The sequence below is a fragment of the Platalea leucorodia genome (assembly GCF_965183815.1).
Source record: "Platalea leucorodia genome assembly, chromosome: 12".
Lineage (NCBI taxonomy): Eukaryota > Metazoa > Chordata > Aves > Pelecaniformes > Threskiornithidae > Platalea > Platalea leucorodia.
The window spans coordinates 16,930,629-16,953,924 of record NC_138834.1 but is presented as its reverse complement, the minus strand read 5'-3'; the positions used below and the strand labels follow the sequence as shown (position 1 = coordinate 16,953,924).

Genomic DNA, 23,296 nt, shown 5'->3' with positions numbered 1-23,296 from the left:
TAGAAAATTACTTGTCGCTAGCAACAATCTTGATTCCTCATTTGACCTATACTGAGATGTGAGAATTATTCTGCCTCCAGCAGCTAGGACAGAGCTAGAGAAATGTTGATTTTTGGGAGGTCTATTTCAATTGGTGCTAATGATCACTGACAGCGGTGTATGTTCAAGAAGAAAGAAATTCAGATTGCCTCTTTTTTTCATCTCAGCTGAATAAGCATAAAGCGTTACAGTCTATTCACTTGTTTTGCTCTTTGGATTCCAATGGGGAAAATAGATTCTTTCCTCCTCCCCTTTGAGAAATCTGAACTGGTTTTGTCCTGAATATTAGTACATAAGGCACTTAATTTTCAATAATGAGGTGTCTGACTTAGTGAAGTTCAGCTGATGAAATGGTGAGATTGGCGAGGTGCAGAAATGTGTAAGAGATGGAGCTATGTTTGCCAGGCTTTTTCCCCAAGAACTTAGGGGTGGTGTTAAAGAAGTGAGCAGTGAGATTGCCTTCCAGTAACAATGGATGTGCACAGCCTCGTTCCTCCTTGGGCTTCAGAGGCTAGAAACCAAGCTGAGTTATGCACAAAACCCCTCCGTCCAGCAAGGAATGCTTTGTTCTGATGGGAAGTGTGTTTGCATTCCAGACGACAAGAATCTTCCAAATGTCCCACCACTACAGCTCAGCGTTCCGGCGGACTATCCCGATCAGAGCCCGCTGTGGATCAAAAACCCTAGGCAATATGGTACGAGGATGTTGGGCATGTGTGTGTGGTAATAGTGGGGAGACGTGAACACCTAATGTTATTCTTTTTTACATTTTTTTAAATACTGTTTTTATTATAACTCCATTTATCTGTTATCTTTTTTTCCAGCAGCCAATCCCTTTTTGCAGTCAGTGTATCGGTACATGACTTCAAAACTGTTGCAACTTCCAGACAAGCATTCAGTCACGGCACTCTTAAACACCTGGGCACAAAGTATTCGTCAGGCCTGCCTCTCCGCTGCGTAACGCCTCGCTTTCGAAATCGGGAAGCGGGAAAGAAGGTCTCAACAGCTGGCCTTTCCACACGCCACTGGAAAATCACATTTTGGGGAGGGTACTTCAGAAGAAAGAAGCCTTATGTTGTTTTGTTTCTAGGTGTCAGGTTCAGTAGAGAACCTGATGTTAGATTTAGCTTTCATGCTTTTTATCTTCTGCCTCTGTGGACTTTTGCCAGCATTTTCAAATATACAAAATGTGTATATATGGTTCTTGAGACTGTATTAGGATGAGTTTTTATTGTCTTCTTAGAGAAGAAATTATTTGTGGACTTCCATCGGGGAGTCTGGTATAAGAGGGAGTAGGGAGAGAATGTCTTAATTTGCTTCAAAGTTTGCTCAGTGCCAGTATTCCTTTCACACTGTCTGTTTTGTGACCTGATGCTGCCCCAGAAATAAATTAGCTGCAACGAGGATGTGCGTGCAAAGTTCTCAGTGGTTGCAGGAATCTTTTTTGCCTATTATTAGCTTTGCCCAGAGATGGGATAAATTACAGCCTTTTAAGGCATCCCTCAAATATGTGAGAGAAATCTGGATAATTATACCTGGGGGTGGGAGGGAACCGAATAGAGAAAAAAAGTATTTTATAGCTTATTTAAAACACTACGTTGTATAAATGGTTTTTGGTTAGCATGGACCACATCTTTCTCACTCCAAAAGAGTGAGGTGATGAGAAAGAAGAGATCCTAACGTGCGTACCGACTTCCTCTCTGAACTCGGCGAAGGTGGGGGGAAGACCCAGCAGTGAACGCCCCGTATCAGTCCCGCAGGCTTCAGCTACGCTTCTGCATTTACTGAGTCTCTCTGAGGCGTCTGGCTTCCTTTGGGCGTTGATGCTGTTCAGTGGAAATGCTTCTATGCTGCATCAGTTTGTTTAAAAAGAAAAGGACAAAAGCAGCATAGCTCAGGAGTAGAGCTGACACAACTAGTATTTTGTGCCTTGAGCAATGGTGGGCATTCAGGTCAGTCATCAGCTGCTTTAGCGTTGGGCACTTCTAGTGAAAACGTTTGCCACGAGTAACTAATTTCACGTGTAGTGATTGTTTCGTTTTCCCCATGCTTCTAAGTTGCTCGCTCTTAATTTCCTGGTGCAGAAGGATTTCAGATTTCAGGGTTCCCGTTACGTCCTGCTCCGTCTCCCTCTATTGTGCAGCAGCCCTTAAAGAGCAGCTGGGCTCACCTTGCACTTACTTACCCTAGCGTCAGGACATTGCTATGACCTTCGTAAATCCGTGCGGTGTCATCAGTTTTAGGATGTTTTTCAATGTGGGTACGTAGTAAGCACTGACTGAGGCAGCAGAACGCTATCAGTATTTTGTACATGAACTAATGCATTATCTGTTTGTTTCTATTGTAATAAATTTATTATTATTCCCGTGTTGGATGCCAACATTATACTGCTCTCCCCACGGCGATCGTTAGGGACCAGTTCTGTTGTGTCCATCGGATGACGGTTACTTTGTGCTATGGTAAGCGAAAACTCGTGCGCCTTGAAGGTTAGGGGAGGGAATCCTAAATGGCTCTTCGTGCCCCGCAACACTGCCCTCAAGTAAACTGGAAGACCTGCTCAGGAGCTTAGTAATGGCGTCTACAAGTGAGAGAGGCAGTTGTGTAACCAGGACTGTGACGTGGCTTAGGGCAGAAGAACCAGCGGCACCAATAGTTTGTAATACGTCATTAAGTCATAACCCAAGAAATCAGGATAGAGGTGGGGCACAGTTAAAGATACGGCTAGGGTCTAACACTGAGACAGTTAAAGGATTTATTTATTTCTTAACAATTTGGTTAAAACATATCTGGAAATAGCTGCAAAAGAGGCATGCCCCTCCGCTTTCCCACAACCTTCCTGGTGCAGGTTTTGGAGCCGTCGCTGCGGTGCGTTTCAGTTCTCCTCCGCGCGCCGGTGGCTGCCGAGCCGGGCACAGCGCTTGCCGGGCTCCCGAGGCCAGAACGTGGGGAATTGTTTCAGTTGCTGAGTGTGTTCCCTCCAGCGACCCGCCGTGCCATTTACTGGGGGTAAGTACGTACTGCGCTGATGGGCTGGGGAGAGAACCTGGAGGTGTCTAACAGAGATGCACCTGACTTCATTTAAAAAACCAACCTTTTGCCTAGTAGTATCATGGAAGCCGTGAGACAGCATATAATATAGACTTGCTTCTAGAGGACAGCGCTAAGTACTTCTCCCACTGTAACGTTAAATTAGATCCACCCCCCACCATTCTCTGTTGATGTTTCCAAACTTCAGATTCTTTATTAGCCAACAGCAGAGCTGTTGTGGTACTGATGGCTCATTCTTCCCCCCTCAAAAAAAGTCACTCACTAGATTCCATAGGAACACCTTTATAAAAATAAAATTTACATTGATTATCTCCACTCCACCAGACCACATCATTGTTTATAAAACTCAATTAGCTTTAATATTAAAAAATACTTCAGGAAGATCTGATACAATAATTCAGACATTTTAGTCATTGAATCCCAGGCTCATCCTTAAAACATTTATTTTCACAAGTGTAAGTTGAGAGAAGGAAATCAGTGTTCATGTGGCTTCCATCCTTCAGAGAAAAAAGTCATTATTACGGCATAAAGAAGATATCCCATGAGGATAATGAAGGTGCAGCCCACGGGCCCAATGTAACACCAGGATGCAATGAAGTAGATGAGCAGCAGAGAAACGAGAGTCCTGTAGCTGGCCAGAAACCTCAGGCTGATTCTCGGTCCCCAGTTCTGGCTGGTTCGGTCCTTCGCCACGGGACTACACCTGATTTTCTGTGCGAGGTGGGGGTTGGTAAGATGATAGCGACAGAGGCGGCCAACAAAGTCTTCCCTGGAGCAAAGCACATCCATCTGAGCAGCAAACTGAGGCAAGAAAAGTTTACACGTTAGGATTCTACTGCAACTACTGTCATAAAGTAAGTGTGACATTTTACAATTTTCTTCATTTATAGGATGAGAATTATAGAAAATGGAAAAAATAGCAAAATGCACTTTTAAATAGTAGAACTGCTTTAGTGCAGACTTGCCTTTTACCTATCATATCTATAGAAAGAAAAGGATTTGCTGTTCCTGTTTTAGAAACATTCATGCTGAATGATATTCCTGAAGAATACATTTAAAATGTTATTTATTCATGTTTTGTGTAGGAAAAAGAACCACAGGTAGAGAGGCAGGCCTGATACTATTAGGAAATACCCACCTAGACCACAATCAATCAAGGAGACAAACCCAGTGGCACATATGTGCAGGTGCAGTGAGGAAGAGGAATTTGCAATGGAAAACACAGGAGGCGGCAGTGCTGTACTTACTTACCCGTTCGTTAAGCGCCGAGGACAAACGAAACAGGAGGCGGACAAGGGTGGCATTTTCATAGCTTCGGATGGGCTGAAGCTCAGCATCTCCTTGATACTGCACCTCAAATCTGCGTAAGCCGTTTATGATCTAGAAACAGGAAAATAAACCCCTTATCTTCTAGCTCCCCTCCGAAACACCTTTTGCAGGCCCCTCTCTTGGCCCCACATAAACTGCATTTCTGTTGATGCAGAAGGGCACCTTGTTTTTTGAAAAACATCTAGGGTAGCTACCTGGAATCCTTCCTCTCTCACCTGGTACCTGCCAAGGGGTGTAAGAACCAGGCCCTCCTCGCTTTCAATGCAGTCTGGAAGCTGTTTTTTTCCATTCTCATCTTCAGCAGTCCCACACTTCATCATCATCTGGGTCAGCTGGGCTTCATTCAGCTACTCAAGAACAACACAGGTTAAAGCATGTGTTTGATCTACCCCTTCTATTTCATTTCTTGCAGTTAGACATGAAAAGGAGATGAAAGTCTCCAGCTTTCTTGTCTGTGCTCGTCAAGTCCCAGCGAGGCGTTCTGCTTTCTACGCATGTCCCTTACTCCGTGAGAGCTAAGAGCTGTCTGCTCCTAGGTCAACTCTGTACAGGGGAGTGCGGCCGACAGAGAAGTGAGCCTCTTCTTCCAAGTGCAGACAAAGCAGCAGCCTGCTCCTAGCCCATCCACTCTCCTACAGCTGCAGTTACACCTTGTATTGTTATAGCTCTTTACATTTAGAAGATAGTGGACTGTTCTTGAAACTTAAGCCATGTCTTGCCTGTTTGTAAACATGAGAACAGGCACAAGAGCCAAGTTTGGTATAAACTGTAGTCCAAAAGAGCAGTCACTTGAAACAAAGTGGGCTTAATATTTGGAAATGGAGAGCATCTAGTTCTACCTCTATTGAAAGCGGTTTTGAAGTGGTCAGGTAAAGTCAAGCCCAAAGACGTTTACAGCAAGATTTGCTAGCAGGGTCTCTGGGTGGCTTTGTGACCCCACAAAGTACAAGAGTGACAGAAGGGCGTCTGAGGACCCCTGACTCTCGTTCACGCGGCCACATAGGGAAGGTTCTTAGAAAGATGGTACCTACCTTAAAGATTTGGCACAAGTATTCCAGTGCCTTCTCTAAATATTCATCTGTTTTTTTGATGCTGTCTTGCCCAATTTCATCAAGGTCATTGCCTGTGTAGGAACCGTTCATCTCAGATGGCGTAAATCTAAACCATGAAAAGAAGGACTGGCTAGCCATGGTCTCTGCAGAATGGTCCGATATGGATTTTGCTGTCTGCTGCGCCTGACAAATTAACTGAGCCAGTTTTAACACCTAAAACAAAAAAAAATTCATCGTGTGGGACAAACATAAAGGACCACTAAGCATCAATACATGGATAAAACCGTGCCCCAATACCTGGCAGTGAGAGCAAACCCAGCAAACTCGCTCTCTTAGCTCCTATGGACTTGTGCCAAGACTGTTAGTTGCACTTCCAACAGGGCAAAGGTAGTTCTTTGCTGTTGAAGCACTTACGAAACTTGAGTGCTGCTTAGGTTTTTCAGCTGCTTTTTTTCCTCCTGCTATTTTTATCTGATTTGCTGATGGGTACCCATCAATACAGTGAGTCAGGAGTTCACGGTAAACACGTCAGAGGAAATACTCGCAATATACTACTCCGAGGCAGCCATTAACTTCTGTTAATTGTTAATATTAACTTCATGTTAAACTGTTGCATGAACTTCTTGGGTAGCAAAGAGCAAGCAGGTGTTTACAGCTGTGCTGGATCGCAACCCCTCAGGTTCCAGAACTCACCATCAGCAAACTTAATTATACAGGAGCACGGGGTGCGAAGTGTCCCTTTCTTCACTTCTCATAATATGAGAAAACACCTGTCGAAGCAGAAAGACCAGTGACAAGAAACTTGTTGCTTACCAAATTCCTGACTTCTGTGCCAAACATCTGTTTATACTGGAAGTCCTGTCCTTCCAGGCTGTAAACGTGACTCTTCACCTTAAACGAGGCATCTGTAATAGTTGGAGGCCACGATGAGAAGAAGCTCCCGCCAAGCGTGGGGGTCATAAAAAGTCGGTGCTGACGATGGGGAATAACAAGTTCTGGCTCCAGGAATAGCTGTTCTCCTAGAATTTGAGAAAAGTAGTGAAGATGCTTACCTAAGAGTCCTGGTTTTGCCTGGGGAAGGTCTAGCTACAAAGCATCTTAAGGCTGCTGGGCAGCTTGCTTTTAGACAGGCAGGTAGTTCCAGGGGGAAAGAGGCCTTAATTCCCTTCTTTCATTTAATTCTCTCTGCCCCCAGCAGGGAAGGTCAGCGTACATTTAAATGCAGACCACACAGACAGCATTTTAAGCCTGTGACTTTTTTTTTTTTTTCCCAACAAAGGCAGTGGAGAATCACGACACTTCAGACATTGATCCTTGTCAAATCTTGCCTCTCCCAAATTTACTGTATCCTAATTATCCTGAAGTCCATACATGACTAGCTGACTAGCTATTTTGCTAAGTACAGATACCTCTAGAGATAGAAGAAGTTTTAATCCTGAGGTAAATTATCAAGTAAGACAAGTGTAAGAAAAACTAACTTTATTGTAAACACCCAATATTGTGTTCTTAGAATCATAGAATCGTCAAGGTTGGAAAAGACCCTTAAGATCATCGAGTCCAACTGTTACGGTGGTTAGAAAAGAGCTATAGGCACATTAAACCCATCCAACAAACATTAGGGAAGACAGAGGCTTCTGAATCGCAAGATAGCACACAAAATGGGAGAGTACGTCTCAGTGCTTCTGAGGTAAGACGTAGCCCTTGTGAAGGCAGACTGAGACAGGACAGCATTAGATGCCAAAATACCCACTTACCTTTCAGGATCATTTCGGCTAGATTGGGCTGAGCAAAGACCTTGGCTACTCGGAACACCATGAGAGCATTTTTTGGACTGACCAAGTCTGTTCGAAGCGCTCTGTTCAGAAATCCTACAAACAGCTTAGTATACATCAGCAGGTTTTCTTGAATGAAGGCAGCCCTGCCAAAGCGAGTACAGGATTTGTGAGTACAGCTATTTAAATAATTATTATTTTGTCATCTGCCAAACGAGTCACTAAGGGACGGTTTTATACTGTCTCTGGAAAGATGGCCTCTTTGCACCGAGACAAAAGAATATTCCTCTCAAAACTAAAGCTTGTGTTGTAAGAAATAATTGCTAATCTTGTACAGGAGGCTAATTCAGGCTGGCGGGTGGTCCTTGAAACCCTGCTCTTTCACTCGGGATCTGCGTGCACTTGAGGTTTGGTTCGGGTTACTCAAGCTGCTTCCCTCCTTACCATTTCTCCGACACGCTGCGAGGCAAGGGCTCTGCACTTTGTGGCGGCTTTTCTGGAGCATACCTCCACGGCTGCAAGTAACTTAACCACATCTCAAGAACCTAAGCAAAATCGCAGATAAAACCACGTGAGTATCAATACTTTTTGGAAAGGAAGACAGAAAGCGTTTTTTGTTCGTTTCTTTTAAACCTAGTGAATGTTATCTTAATGACACCTAAAAGTTTTTAGGAATAAAGCTCTCTCTAGTAACCTGACTAACTTTGAAAAAGAACTGAAAAAACCTAAGTGCACGTTCATTGGGACCAATTGGATTTTCTGTTATACCCGAATGAGACAGCACAAACAGCTACTACAAAAAAAGAAAACATAGTTGGTGGCTACGCTTAAGGTGCCTTTAACAGCTCTGATAGCGTTGACTGCATCTCTGTTGAAGTAAGCGAACAAGGTGCCACATTAATATCATTTCAGCTCTCGCCTTCTGCACAGATGTACCCCCGCCCCGAGGAAACGCAGCGGAGTCCCGACGGCGCTGAAGAACAGCTTTGCCACGGCCTCTGTAAACGCTGCTTCTGCCAGCCTGCCTTACGCCGCGATACCGCTAACCATAGCTCCAGCCAGCAAGAGCTAGCCCTGTTACGCTCTGCACCTTTGAACTCCTACATGAATTACTAAGAGGCATGGTCCGATGTCTTTCTTTTCCGGCTTGCAGGAGGTAATATTTGCAGTATCTTGCTATCATAAATTAATATTGTATTACTTTTGTTTACGACCTATCATATTAGATAAGATAGTAAGAAATTAGGACCTATAAGAATGTCTCTCAAGAGTAACACCTACTTCTTTTCAATCCCCAGCCATTTTCAGTGTCAGGAAAATCAGCCAACAGCCTGTAGTAATTCTCACCAAGATCTATTCAACTTACTTCTTATGTCTAATCAGCACTCTAACATTAAATGTACATGTTACATAAAGAATTTCACTGCTCTAGAAAAAAAAAAGATTTAAAGACCAAGAAATAGCTGCTAATCAGCAATAAGTAATGACTAGTTCTGCTGAGTACAGACTTGGGAAGAGAAGCCAGGTACATACTGCTCTGAAAGAGGCATCCAGTGGCCAGTGGCCAAAACAGTGTTGCAGAAAGATATAAAGCTTCTCCTGGACAAACCGAGGAATTACAACCCTGCAAACAGATTCAAAGGCAGTCACATGTATGAACCGGCAGGAAATTTAAAAGACAAAAAACCCAACCAACAACCCAACACACTTCCACACACGCAAATACAGAAAGGACTGACCCAAACTTGTTCTTTCTTAACTGAAGCTCCATCTGGCCCTTGAGTTTCAACTCAAATACATAAATATAAAATTCTCCACTAACCTTGGCCAGAATCCTCTGCTACCATTTTCTTTTCTCTGACTTGTGCCAAGATACAGACTAGTGTAACAGCAAGACATCCCCCCTCCTGAAGCTGCCTCCCATTTAGTGGATGCGAGAAACATAATCCATTAGCTCTCGTATTTTAATAACGTACTTCTGCATTTAGCCTTCAAAACAACCTAATTCAACCTCTCGGTGAAAGCAGAGCTTTTCAGGGAGAAGCTCTGCACGCGTGAGGGACCGGCTGCTCACGTTCCTACCTTTTGAACTCCTCGAGGGGGCTGGCTGTGTGGGAGTGGGCCGACGGGGAGAGAGGCTCTGGTTTCAGGCTGTTGCTGAAAGCATGCAGGTGTTTCACAAGCAGCCTCACCACTAGCACGTGCTCTTCAGTGGGCTTGAACGACTCCTAGATTCAAAGCAAAAGGCAAGAGGATAATGAGTATCACGTGCTAAATGTCCAGGAGATGATTCAGGAAAATTATATTCTCAGATCATAAATCAAAATATAAGAAATGCTCTCTTCCTTCTAGGTTCTTCACCGTAGTTCGGTGCCACCTGATTTTAGACAGACTTGCACCCCAGGACAAGCTGCATCAATCTTCTGCCATCAGTTCACTAAGAAACAGCAGTGTATTTTTAATGATGTGATCGTAAGAAAGAGTATCTACAGTACTCCAACGCACTGACTTTCGGGCTAGCGTTAAAGAACAGAAGAACTGGTAGATTTCAACTTACCCCTTTCTGAAAAAAGAATATTCAGCCTTTCATTATGGCTATAAGTTCATTGCTGTGGACAGCACAACAGATCCTTTGTTTATGCTCTGGGCTGGCTTTACTGAGTTCTCCTTCCTATGCTGGTACTCATCTGCCTCATAAGAAAGAATAACCCTAGAGAGAGTTATGGCAAGAGCAGGATGCTTCTAGCATCGTTACAGGTAGAAGTAGCCTGGGTGGGAGTAGCACAAGGAGTGACGGTGAGCCCCAGTGACGTTACTAAAACAAGTGAGTGCATGATATAGCAGGGAGATGAACGAGGTAAAAAAAGAGCTAGTTCTCCCGGGTGCCCAGCACCAGAGCTGGTCTGCTGCAGGATCTGGGGACAAAGCACTAATTCCTTTGCTACTGTAATCTGCTTTCAGAGTAGGGAACTCATCTCAATCCACTACTGAAGGCAGATTTTAAGATATCGTTTGTATTCTAAGTTTTACATCTCTCATGTTTCTCAAAAGTTGAGAAGAACGTACACGAAACAAGTTACATCTGCAAGTCTAACGGAAGATGCCGGAAGGCTGCATTAGACAATAGCTGCAAGATGCTCCCAGGATGTCAAATGCAGCCATGCCGAGGTAAGGCTCGGAATACGACTCTAGGGGACTGGCAGGCATTTTTATCCAAAAAGCTTCCACTTTTTAAATCCGTTCAAAGTATTTCCAGCACTGGGGGTGGGGGGAGCGGTTCTGTGCATGTCTGTGTGTGTCCTTTCCCTGTAATGCTTGAGGCAAAGCAGATGTGTTTTTACAATCTCTAAAAAATTTCTAATACACTGTAAAGTTCACTCCAGGGAAAGACTGAAGGCTTGATGACAGCCACAGTCATGCAGTACAGCCAGATCCCAGACTCCTCTGTGGGAGAGGATAACCTGCTCCCAGTTCTAATGAAGGCTGGCCTGGTGTTCCTGACAGCTCGTTAGGGTGGCACGTTTCCTACAGCCCCGAGGAGAGTTTGTGTACAGAGGGTAGAGCTCGGAGAAGTTACTTGGTCCTAGGAGTTTAGATCAGGATCTCCAAAAGCAATTAGAGAGGTTGAATACTTTGCTATAGGCCTTGAAAGGGTGTAATTTAAAAAAAAAAAATTTCTAGGCGCCTCTTGAAGGTACCTTTTGAATTTACAAAACCACCAGTGTCACTATTTCAATACATCGTTTCAGGTGATGCTAGTGGTTTTTCCACTTAGCAATTCTTATAATTTCCTCTTAGCCTGGATCAGCACCATTATGAACAATTATTGGTTTAAAAAGTATTTTTCCTCACAAGTGTTTTTGTTGTCAAGCCTTAGCTTACAGGATGGATGGATGCCATTCTTAACACAGTAATTAGATAAACATAATACTAAAAGATTTAAGGACAAGTAGTGGTTCCTGTTTTCCTTTCTACGCAGTACCTTGAGATATCATAGCACTTTATAAAAAAAAAAAAAAGGATTAAACAGCAGGAAAACTCCATGTAGTGCTAAAGAGCTTTACAGTATAATAAGAGCTTTACAGTACGTATGCTCAGCCCCCCCCTTTCCCAAAATGAAGACCCAATGAATAAAGGGCTGAAGTAGGGAAAGAGGAATCAGCAATCTGTTCCAACAGGAATGGTTTTGCATGCACATTTCCTGAACAATCTGCAAATGTAACACTCGTGTGCTTTTGCAAAACTGGACAGTCAAGTTCACGTTGCCACTACAAATTTAGTACTATCCAATGACACTTCCCTGGCTAAAAACCCCTAGGTGTTACCTACCTTAATTTTAGGAGACAGCCACGTAAATTCCAATCTTCTCTTCCATGCAAAGTTTGCTTAAACAACTAGTGCGTGAGGGGCAGAGATCTGCCGTCCGTGAAGCCAGTTTTGGTGTCAAAAAGATGTCAGCGTAGCTGATAAGCCTCCTTCGATAATGCACTACAAGAATGCATCTTTAAAAACGGAGCTCCCAATTAGTCCTCCTAACATGCTAGATTTTAACTATTTTCTCCGTGACCTTTGCTAATACCTCTCAGTATCTGTTTTCACTGAAAATTTAGTAAATCTCAATGCAGTGTTCTCAATCAAGTTGCAAAACCATACCTTAGCAGAAAAAGCTGCTGTACAGCTAGCACCTGTACACTTTGCAGATTATCTGATGGAACGAGATTTTTAAAAAGGAAACAAAATGAAAAGATGGTAATACTTGGTATGCGTGGAGGGCCTGGTAGCTGGATTGGGCAGGACTACCGTGGTGTTTACTGGAGATACTGAGTCGGTAGTGGAGAACCTCCAGCTGAGACAACAGAAACAAAAAGGAAGGGGGGGAGGGAAAAAAGGAGAGAAGAGAGCAAGAGAAAAAAAAAGTGAGAATGAGCCCAAGGAAGAAGGGTGTGGGGAAAAAATGAACATCACAATTACAGTCAGGGACAACATATCACAATAACAACTGCAGCCACAGTATCCTCCTCTCTCCGGTGTTCAGCAGACGGATTCCACAGTAGTTCATACCCTTTGTCAGCCCGGACGCACAGCTGCGAGCAGGTGGCGGAAACGCACAGCTCTAAGTGGCTGTTGTCTTCGCTACCCTCGAGTGGGTACGGTAGGGGACATGGAGCTTTTGCCAAATAAACTCCCCGTTTCAGAAGTTAACTGAACTGCAGCAACACGGGTTTACACGCTGTTACGGTGTTGTATTAAGTAACGGAGTAAAAGTATTCTGCAAGCTTTTTTCATACTATTTTGAAAACTCTGCCATTTCCTCCTGCACTGCTGGAGAAGTAGGGTCTGTACACGGGGAAGAAACTCAAATAGATGCTTTCTTCTTCCCAAGGAACAGGAAGAGAAAAGTTTGGCTTTTTATAATCACTGGGAGCCTGTCCAGTAAGTTTCCGGTTCGGAGAAGGCCTCTGTCTTCTCTTTCTATTTCAAGGCCATGTGGGAAGGCTGCTGTTCTGGTGACTTTCCTCAAAAGAGGAAATTGCTTACTATTAGGGAAACATCACGTCTAAAAAGGCAAAGACACACCTAACATACAGTGTTATATGCTGATGCAAAAGGCATCCTGCCTTAACACTGAAATCTCTGCAAGCCTCGGCCAGATCCCTTCTCGGATGAATAAGGTAAAGAGTATTTTTTCACAACGTGATGGTGAAGAGGATACTGTAGCACCAGTGACACACATGTATGAAATTAATGAAAAAACATAAAACAAAAAATGTACACTACACAGATCCCAATGACTATTGTCAGGCATCTAAACTACCTCTCCAGATCACACCTCTGTCTGTGAACAGCCCCTACCCAACCCCCTCTAGCGCCAGTTTGGTGTCTTTTGGTTTTAGGCTCCTAGAGCGGTAGGATTGTCACTGCAAGCTCCTCAACGGCGCAAACGCGTCGTCTGCTTCATGATCGACTCCCCTGCCACAGGCGTCAGCAAGAGCCTGCAGCCTCGTGGGTGTTCCACACGCAGTGCTGGGGTCTGTGGCACCTGGCATTGGAAGGTCAGGAAGCATTGCAGAAAGTTTTATCAAACAACTCCTTTTTAAGGGTTCGTTGTGATTACAGCAGAAGGCAATAGGAAAAGAGATGCTGCACGCTTGGGCTCTGGATCATCCGAGAAAGAAAAAGCAAATAGACAGTGTAAAAGAATGGGAAAATAGTTGAATTAACGGGGAAAACAGTGAAAGTCAGCATAGCAAAAACAGCATCAACCTCAGGTTCACACCAGACCCAGAAAGAATTCAAAGCAGTGAAGTAGAAAAGAAGTACATCTTCTCAAAAGAAGTTATTTACTATTCATTCCCATTCTGCCGCCTTCTGCTTGTAAAGAGAAGCCTGTGACGACAATAACAAGGTTAAGGAAACCGTATCATTCCTTGAAGCACTTCACAGGAAAGTTACCTATCTGGGATCTGGCCTGGCCCGGCAAAGCAAACGAGTCTGGCTGCTGGACAAAGAAAGAGCAAGTTCCGTGGAACCTCACCCCACCTTCCAATACAGGTACGTAGCCATTTCAAGTCACTGATGGTCACACAGGTCTACAGCCAGGGATGAATGGTCACTAATTACCCCTCCTTCCAAATGCACAGAAGGCTAAATGGAATGAAGTGAACCTGCATAATTATTAATAACTTTAAGAATAAGGTTTAGGGTGATCTTGGGTTTCCAGTCAAGTCCTTTAACCCTTAGGTTAAAACAAAACTTGCATTTCTGCATATTCTCCTTCCTCGTTTGAGGAGCTATGAAGCAGACTATTCCCTTTCAGCCCACCCTGAGAGCAGTCTACAAAGCTTCGTTTAAGCATCGCAGGCTTGTGAACAGCCCTGTCCGCAGGTGGTCTGGAACCTCTCCTCAGTCCTGCCGGAGGGATCCTCTGTCCGTTTACGGATGTCATGGGGAATTCCCATCCCCTACTCAGGTGTTCTAACCCCCAAAGAGCGAAGACTTCCTTCTTTACATGCCCATGATTACTTCCCATCAAAGATGAAACTAAAATACCATCAGGGAGTTACGGGCTCAAGTTGTGGCTCAGCACACCTTGTGGAGGATCCCAAAGTGATGATTTCGGAGAACTTTAAGCTCTACCTAGGCCCTGTTCCACACAACACTGACAGTCATTGTCTGTACTGCTGCTCCCTAGCGTTAGAAGAGAGCATCTGAAATACAGAGGGTGAACAGAGGAGAGAAGTTTAAAGCAATCGTTATTTCTGGCCTAAGCACAGCGCTTGATGCACAGAGACTGGACAGACAGACAGACCAAAGGTACTTCAAGCAAAGCCTTTCCATCACAGGTGCACAGCCATGCTGCTGGGAGTCCCAAGTGGAGACTTTGCAACATTAGTGAGTCTGCACTTTGACCTCAACTTTAAGAGCAAAAGACAAAACCCATCACACTTCAGCTCTCCAATGTTTTTCCCTAGCAAAATATAAATATGTTTGTTATTTTATAGCCTGTGGAGTGCAGGATCAGAATTTCTTGGTCAGTCAACTCTCGTATGGCTCTTTCACACAGGAATAAATCCTGAGTAGCTTTTATTTTTCTCTCCCCTTCTGTGAAAGTCCCACTGTGACCCAGAGGGAATTCAGAGGATCAACACTTTGTCCTTCAAATTCCCTTTACATTTATAATGCCTTCGATCTTAGCCTCCCCAACACTTACTTAGTTTTCACATGCAGTAGTTTGTTACTGAACAGGCCACCACAAACTGCTTAAAACAGTGTGTTATCTGAGCAAGAGCTTGTAAGATACTCTGAGCTCTGTAGCTGCAGAGCTGCTTCTGAAACCATTACGGTGAAAAGCTTATTTTGGAATATGAAACAACAAAAATGGCTTATTCACTTAGCACTGAAGGTCAGTTTAGTAACATTTCCTTTTTTAATTTGGATTTATGCTTAAAAAATGGTTACAGATCTTAGAACTTACTAGCTGGTATTTCAGTAACAGCTGCTATCACTGCCGGAAATCAGTTTTAGCTATTTTTAGCAGCCACCTTGCCCCAGTAGGATTTACCACTATGGTTTTACAGTGGCATCTTCCTCATCATTACTAGTTTCATGATTGGTGTTCAGATTGTTGTGACCATCCCACAAACTTGTCTTTTACAAAAAACAAAACGAAAACACAACTTCTGCAATGAAGGCAAATCTGGATGACACACTTATTCACAACACTCTTCATAACTCAATTAGCAATTTTGTCACACTCACGTAGATACTCTGATGTCATTTCTTTCCTTTGGACCAACATACCAAAAAAATTCTCCACAGAATAGGAGATTTACCCCAAGATAAGAGGTCAACCATCAGATGATGCTCGTGAACTATTACCTTGACATGAGGGGACTGCATTTTCTGATACATTTCCAGCGAATAATGATGAAGCCACATTTCAACAAAGATCTGCAAAACAAATATTTTCTCAGCTAGAGAAAGAGAAATAACCCGGGAGTTGTCAGTTACAAGCTACGTATAAGGGAGGACCACAGTATATGATCTGAAAACTAAGCTGTACTTGTAAAGAGACAGGCACCTATTCAGAGAGGTTTCAGGTTATCCCCATGTCAGTGCAAGCGGCCGAGCTGGCATACTGTTAGCACCTGCCGAGCATCAGTAAGTCAGTTCAGCAACACGGTAGGAACTTGTTTCAGAACAACTGTTAAGTCCAGATTCTCCTTTCCCTTCCCTTGATGGTGAACAGAACCAACTTCTCTGTGCTCAACCTTTGCTTACAGCACAGAATTGATGTAAGGGGTGAAAAAAAAAAGAAAATCAGGTTTAGAAACTTTTCTGGAAAAAAATTACTCAAATGCTTGAGATCAGTTGTTTGATATGCAGTCTAAAAGAAAGATATAAGTGCCTTTCTAAATTACAACTTAACAGTTTCACAGTGGTTCTTTGTTTCACTAACAGAAAACAACAGCTGCACTGCTCAATTCCAAAAACAAGCTAAAGCAAAATGGCATAGCTGTCTCTGGTTTAAAAAGGAGTGAGCAGCAAGAAATGTTGCAGGGTGTTTTCTTCCTTAAATCCATTTTACCTGCAGCAGTGTTTCTGATCTCCAGATCTCCTGGGAAGCCGGGTCAGCGTTCACAGAAGGCTGATGGGCAATGTGCCGTTTCAGCAAGCTGGTGTGATGCATGCCGTAGGAAGTGAACGGCACTGCTGGAGACCTTTGAAGACAAATGAATGGAAATACTCAAGTCAGTAAGCCTCAGTACAGGGAAATATATCGTTGCTTTCTATCACCGGTTTATTAACTGGAAAACAGTCTTTAAGAAGTAAAACTGCATAGTTGATTAGATATTGCAAACTTCTGCAAGGTGTTATAACGACTAGTCACTTTATAAACAACCACTACCTCACTATTCATACTGCACTGGACCAGCTTTACACAGACCTGATGTCATGTTCAATACTACATGGTTTTTTACTTTCTCCTATTCGGTTTGTTTTCTTTCATCCCGCCTTCCATCTTCATAATTCACCTGATCTGTATTTTCCTAGGTATAGGCTAAGGCTCAACAGACCATGGAAATGTATATTTGAAATGTATTTAAAATGCAGTTATATAAAATATAATGGCTATTTATTTTTATATTTGTATAAAATTGCTAATATCGATAACATTATAAATTCATGCGGCAAAGCCAATTTTGAAAAGGTGGACTTTCACACACTTAGCCATTACAAAGAACAAAAGACTGGGTGCTTGTATTGGAGAATTTTCACTTCAACTTTGCGAGTTTGTTTTTATGCCGTTATCGCACAGACACCTAGAACTTCAGTAAGCGGTCAGAAATCTTCATCCTCTTCCTTCCAATTGTGGCTAAACACCTTGGTCTATTACCAGGCAAAAAGCCACCTGAAACGCAGTCACTCATTATGTGATTTGATTACTAATATGTGTCTTTGCTTTTTGTACCAAGAAGTTATGAACTACGAAACTTATGAGCACTCTCAGTCTGCAGCAAAGCCACAGACATGGTCCCGACACAGCAGTTTCAAAGAACTGCAAAATAGGTAATGAGAGCATTAAACAAGGACAGCAACCTCAGAACTGAAACAAAACGACCAACTGCCAAGATGTCTGGCTGTAGAGCCACACTAATGAAAGAGGCAAGTTTCCTGGTGCCAGTGGCTATCACCAGTGCCATCTTCACCACACACCATATGTCTCTGAAGACAGTAAAAACTGCTGTCAAGTACAGTCAGATCTGCCCTCCTCCAGTCGCGGGGCACCAAACACAACTGGAGCTGCTGAACCGATGAATTTCTGTTGCTTGCACATGCCTTTTCTGCTCCAATAATAGCTACCTTTCAGACTTTCAAATCAACCTTTATGGTAAAATTAAGCGAACGTAAATCTATTTTATTTTTGTAGTTATATAATAAGCACATAGAGATCACAACGAGTGGAGGAGTTTTCTGCTTGTTAGAGATTCCGTTCCAACAAGCCGTATTTGATAAGCACTGGTCCTGCAATTTGCCTCTGGCACCGCAGTCATTACCTGGGAGTCGGGGAAGGGATGGCTCCCCCAGGATTTGAAGAAGGCGGAGGAAGGACACTTCCTTCTGTGGGCAGGAAGCACTTCAGGTATGTGTCCACCAAGATGAAGTAAGCGCTGTTGGAAGGGCTGACGTGATGGGTGACGGGCGAGTTCTGAAACAAGACACGCAGGATGTACCTGGAGTTGTATATCGCTACTTTAAGCCACTGCTAGGGAGCGCCTGCTACGCAGCCAGACCCATGGAGTATAAATAAGCAGCAGCCCGGTGGTTATAAGGGGTGAATTGACAACAAAGACACCGTGGAGCAAAGGTAAAGTAACTAACTGCAAGAGAACTGCTGCTGTAGTAGTGAATGTAAGCAAGTATGAGAAGAGTGCAGCGGTACCTAGCACAGATAACAACAGGAAGAGGAACCAAATAACCAGACACCGTAGTACAAAGCTGTGGCTGTGACTTAACGGTGTTATTGGATAGAGGGGGAGGAAACCCATTTGGAATCCACTGCCCGCTCCGTGTTGGCACGTTGTTGGACAGACTGTGGGTATTTTTTGTTTATTATCTGGTCTTACATCATCAACTGAACCAAAGCAATAACAAATTCTAGAAGTACAGGTGAAACTGCTGTTAATTTAGCTGGACAGCATCTCAGCAGGCTCTTAAAGCATAGCGAAGAAAGGCTAATACTATATTAAGGGAAAAATTGCGAAAGGTACTTACCTTCTGTGTAATCAAACTAATTGCAAAGTAAAACATGTAATATTCAAATGGATCTGAGAGAACAGAGTCAAGGATCAGATAATAAAAAACAGGTACAGCTGTAGATATCTGGGGATGCTGACTAGACATTGAATTTTTATTTTGTCAATGCTAAATTAACTTGCTAGAGCTTAACAGCAAATTCAGCTTTGCCTTCTTGCTTTCCAGCTGACTCAGACATTGGTAATTGAGGTTCTCTCTCTGTGGCAAGGTGTGTTTGCATGACTCTTGTTAGCACATTTGACTATCTCAAACCGTGCAGCTGCAGCTAAACTGCTTCCAACAAGTACACTAGCTGCAGAGTTAACATGCCCTTTTTCTATCCTATTATATAAACTATGAGTAGTTACGAGAACAAAAATTGTGAAATACAGGCTCTACTGAAATCACTGGGAATTTTGTTGTTGACTTGAATAAGGCCAGAAATTCCCCCACAAGGGTTTCTATGAAGAGGACAAATTTATTCTTCATTGGAATTTAAACATTTCTAATGAGCCCAAACTCTTCAGCACAACAGTGATTTACCATAGACGCATAATAAATACACAACAGAAATGCTTTGTAATCTCTCAGTTTTAGACATTTAAAAGGAATTAAATATCCAACTGTTAAAAGGATACTAAGAGCCAAATTCAAACCTAAACCACCAGATGACGGAAACTGGACTTTGTTGTGGTATAAAGAGCATTCAGGTAGGACCTGCTCTTGTATTGAAGCCTTCACAGGGCCCTGAAAGACAGAGTAATGAAATATTAATCAGGCTACTCAGCGTACTTGCAGAGTATGTTTTCAGATAGTGAAGTTCTGCTGCATTCCAGCATCCTGGGATCATACCTACGTTCAGTTCAGTGGGATTTTACTGCATTGCAGTAGTTCCTTGTGCAAATGCATACTCTTTAGATAACTGCCAACTTTCTCACCAAAAATGAGTATTCGGTACAAGGAAAAAAACCAAGCCTTCACCAAGACTTTTCCAGTTGAAGTGGGAGCAGCAGAAGACTGGTGTTTGCCTGATGGCTGATAGTTTTGTTAGGGTAACTGAGCTGCGGACCAGCAATTATTACATACTTAAATGATGTTTCCTTTTGTTAAAGGCTGTAGAACTATCTGAATCAATTTCTAGATAGCAGGTAGCTGGTAGCAATGGAAGAAACATAGTGAAACAACTCTGCAGATAAACATTTTTGTTTGAAATGCCATACTTCATATCCAGGATAGCAGTTAGTCTCAAACACACGGGCACAAAGCGCAGGGAAGGCACCGCCCTGTAACGAGCTTGGAAAACTATTTTCAATCCTGCAACTACTGGTAACCAAGATAAAGCACACGACTTTCTCCGGGGACAGGATAAGATTCACAATGCAGCTTTCTTGGCTGAACAGCACAAATATCTAGCTGCTGACAGCCACCATCTCCTACAAAGTGTATGGCTGGGAGCTCTCCTCTAGCAACCGTTTAAAGAAACGGTTATGCTCTACACCTGGAGCACTGAGGTTATACTGGCCTATACCGAACCATACTTGTAAAGTGCGTGCAAAGTTCCAATAGCCGCAATGACAACTACGTTCTCATCTTACATATTTTTCAGTTACTCACTGGAAGATACGAGACTGGGAAATCGTATCTGTACTCTTCTGCTTGGAGTTTGTACACCAGCTTCATCATTGGGCCACTGCAAACAAGCATCAGAAAGAAAATCCTTGGTAAGTACCCTCTCCTGTCTCACTTTTCTGAACTTATGTTTGCACAACGGAAAAAGGTCAAATACCGGTTATTTGTTCACCATGCATTTTTTAATCTGTGCTGAATCGGATGAGTTTACCTGGGATCCAGGAAATCCAAAGCCACAGAATATTCGGTAGGGTTTGTTCTTCCTTGCAAACAGCGAAGATTCCAGCCTACGATGATGCCATCCAGGCTACCAAAAATGCTCTCCACCAGCCATGGGAAGATGCCATGTAGTTCCTTTAAGGCAAACAGACACAAATAGTTAACACGTACAATTCCTCGCTTGAACAGCCTCTATTGCATGTACTAGAAAGCACAAGGATACTGCCTGCCAGCTATTTATGACTGTTTCCAGATTATCACTGGGCAGAGCTTCCATTCAACAGAAGGTATTATAATATGGCACTTACAGGAAATCCACCCTATTCCTGGCTGTACTAAAGTTCCAGCGATACTCATCAGCATCGCATACAATTATTTGTCACATTTTAAAAATTAGTTTTCCTTGTAAATTGAGGCTGAAAGGCACTAATGAAGTGCAGTCAACTGAAACAATCTTTTAATGGCTAGAAAAGGATTTTCACTCTTGGGAAGCACTGGCTTCCCACTGTTTCACCTGGGGTCCTCAAAACTTTGGAGGAGAGAAATAGGAACAAAGAAACAGTAATACGAAAGACGCACATTCCCCTGCAATAGGCCGGGCGGCGAGGTTCTGGAAAGGCCGCGACTGCTCACCTTGGCGGGGAACTCCTCAATGACCGTCTCCAGGTCGTGGCACCTCTGAACGAACGGTTTGTTTACGCAATCTGCCTTCAAGGTGGCCTGTCACAAACCACAGGGGGAATCAGACCGCCCTTGCCAGAAGGGACGCAAAACGCGACGGAGAAACCCCCTCATCGCGCCGCTCCCCGGGCGCAGCATCCCCACGGACGCGGCTGAGGCTCGGCTGAGGCCCCGCTGACCTCCCGGGCACACGGCAAAGCGGCCGCGACCCAGAAACCGCAAGCCCCACCGAAACGGGACGGGACGACCCGCGCCGCGCCGCGCCGCGCCGCTCGGCGGGGCCCCGCGGGCTCGGTGCGAGGCCTCCCTGGCGCCCGCCCGCCCCCACCCACCAGCAGGTAGCTGGGCTGCTGCAGGTGCGGGCCGGCCATGCCGCCTCGCCTCGCCGCGCGCCGCGGCCGTTACGCCGCTAACGCTCCCTCCCGGCCGCCACCTCCCGCGCTCGGCGCCGGCGCGGCCCTTTTGCGTCACCGCGCTCGCCCGGCGCGCGCCGGTGACGCCGCCCCGCGCGGCCACCGCACCTGGCGGCGGGGCGGGAGCCGCCGTTGCCACGGTGACGGGCGCAGCGCCCCTCCCGCTCCAACGTGGCGGCGCGGGGGGCGGCGCGGCGGCAGCGGCCTGCGGCCCCTGCCGGGAGCCGTGGGCTGGCGGCGGCCGCGGGCGCTCTTTGCCGGCGCTGTTAATGGAGCGTGTCGGGGCCGGGGGGCCCGCAGCAGCTCGGGGTGCGGGGGCGGTGGTGAAGGTGAAGCCGTCATTGCCTCGGACGCCGGTGCTTGGAGGGGGCACGCTGTGAGCATTGCTCACACCTCCTCCCTGGCTGTTCAAAGCGACAGTTCTCCTCCAGACTGGGGGGGGGGATTTAAAAACGGTGTAGTAGGAAACCATCACAATACTGTGGAGGAAAAGTAGGAGTTTTTCAATAAAAGTGTATTGAATGCCCAGAAAACCGCGTCAGAAAATGAGGCAGCTGTGGCATGAGACTCTTAGCAATGGGAGGGAGCGGCATGCCTCCGCCGAGCTGCAGGGAACAGCGGTTACACACGTCAAGTTAAGAGAACTGAGAGGCCAAAGTCACCAGGAAAAATACCTGGTTGTCGAGGTAGGGATAATCACTTCTCAGCGTGTAAGGAGAGCGAAAGAAATCCTTCTGGTGGAAATATCCCACTGGCAGGTAGACAAAGTAAAATTAAAATTGCTGATAATGCAGAAGGGTGTTCGATACACGCTTACGATTCATATTTAGAAGGAAGCAAGATGATACATTTAGTTGCAAAGCCCCAGTAATTGGTGTGCAAGAAAAATAGATGGGCGGAAAAACTATTTGCTGCTCATTTTTTTTTTAAATTGGGAATTTGGGGGAAATTCCATAAAACCAGAGGAATGCTCACATGGTGCCAGTATTCAGAGAGATAATTCCGGTCAGAAGTCTAGAAAAGAATAATTAACTTTATAAAATACCAAAGACAGCTATATAATTAACACCAGTAAACATGATTACAGAAAATAATCCTGCTCTGACAAGTTTGGTTTTGTTTGTGACAAGATTTACAGATTCTGTCAGAAAAGATCACTGTGGGTAAAACGCAGATTTTCTTGATCATTTTGACTGTTTTATGCGAGGAGGTGCAGGAGTGGTTGAGTGAAATGGTCTGGTTTAGGTTGTGTAGGAGGCCAAACGAAACGATGTGGCCTCATACTCCACTGCTGTCCTTAACATTGAAACAAAGAGTAAAAAGTTGTGTTAGGGAGAACAACAGAGGAATTCCCTTTGTAATGTTGGCTCTGACCCTGCAAGGTGACTTTATTCATCCAGTTTAATAGGATTATTTGCCAGCGTAAAATGATTCAATATTTACATAACCGTTTAGAGGATCAGAATTAAAAACGGTACATCATTTCCCGGTATTGACATGTGCTTCCACTCTAGTCTGCCTTGCCCAGGCTGGAGCTCAAAGCTGCTTTTTGATCTTGGCGGCGGGGAGGAGGAGGGAAAGCAGCAGCTCCAGCGGCAGTAGAGCAATCCAGTTCCTGACTACTGACAAGACAAATTAGCGGCTTTTCAGACAGCCCCATTTGGAATTCTGCCAGGCAATTAATACGCTCATTCCTCTCCTTTTTTATGTTATGTATGATTTTTTTTTAAAGCAAATGTCCAGTGTTTTGAATGCAGCAAGCTGGTAACAGATGACAGACGAGTCCTTTGACAGGCACAAAAGTGTGATGGAACAG

The 23,296-nt window shown here is 44.3% G+C and overlaps 2 protein-coding genes across 6 annotated transcripts in view; one reads left to right on the top strand and one right to left on the bottom strand.

The window, feature by feature from the left end:
* MED15 (mediator complex subunit 15) overlaps nucleotides 1–2,408 on the top strand; it is a 30,027-nt gene extending 27,619 nt beyond the window's left edge. For 3 of the 4 annotated variants that reach the window (XM_082324994.1, XM_082324993.1, XM_082324991.1), the window contains 2 exons: nucleotides 636–734; nucleotides 864–2,408. In XM_082324994.1, the coding sequence (XP_082181120.1) occupies nucleotides 636–734; nucleotides 864–1,000 (236 nt within the window). In that variant the 3' untranslated portion in view covers nucleotides 1,001–2,408. The remainder of the gene's footprint in view (nucleotides 1–635; nucleotides 735–863) is intronic. The other variant, XM_082324992.1, reaches the window with a different exon arrangement.
* A 1,024-nt stretch (nucleotides 2,409–3,432) lies between these two features.
* Nucleotides 3,433–21,514, bottom strand: SMPD4 (sphingomyelin phosphodiesterase 4). 2 transcript variants are annotated; one of them, XM_082325094.1, is made up of 19 exons: nucleotides 21,400–21,514; nucleotides 21,020–21,106; nucleotides 20,379–20,521; nucleotides 20,153–20,228; nucleotides 19,177–19,285; nucleotides 18,518–18,570; nucleotides 17,800–17,951; nucleotides 16,329–16,461; nucleotides 15,620–15,691; nucleotides 11,997–12,086; nucleotides 9,323–9,468; nucleotides 8,774–8,864; nucleotides 7,685–7,785; nucleotides 7,223–7,386; nucleotides 6,282–6,487; nucleotides 5,448–5,681; nucleotides 4,632–4,763; nucleotides 4,339–4,467; nucleotides 3,433–3,888 (listed from the first exon to the last, which is right to left on the bottom strand). In XM_082325094.1, the coding sequence occupies exons 1-19, from the start codon at nucleotides 21,436–21,438 to the stop codon at nucleotides 3,562–3,564; spliced, it is 2,484 nt and encodes an 827-aa protein (XP_082181220.1). In that variant the 5' UTR covers nucleotides 21,439–21,514; the 3' UTR covers nucleotides 3,433–3,561. The 2 variants fall into 2 exon arrangements, with proteins under 2 accessions (XP_082181220.1, XP_082181221.1); XM_082325095.1 differs by lacking the exon at nucleotides 11,997–12,086.
* Nucleotides 21,515–23,296: the final 1,782 nt, after the last annotated feature.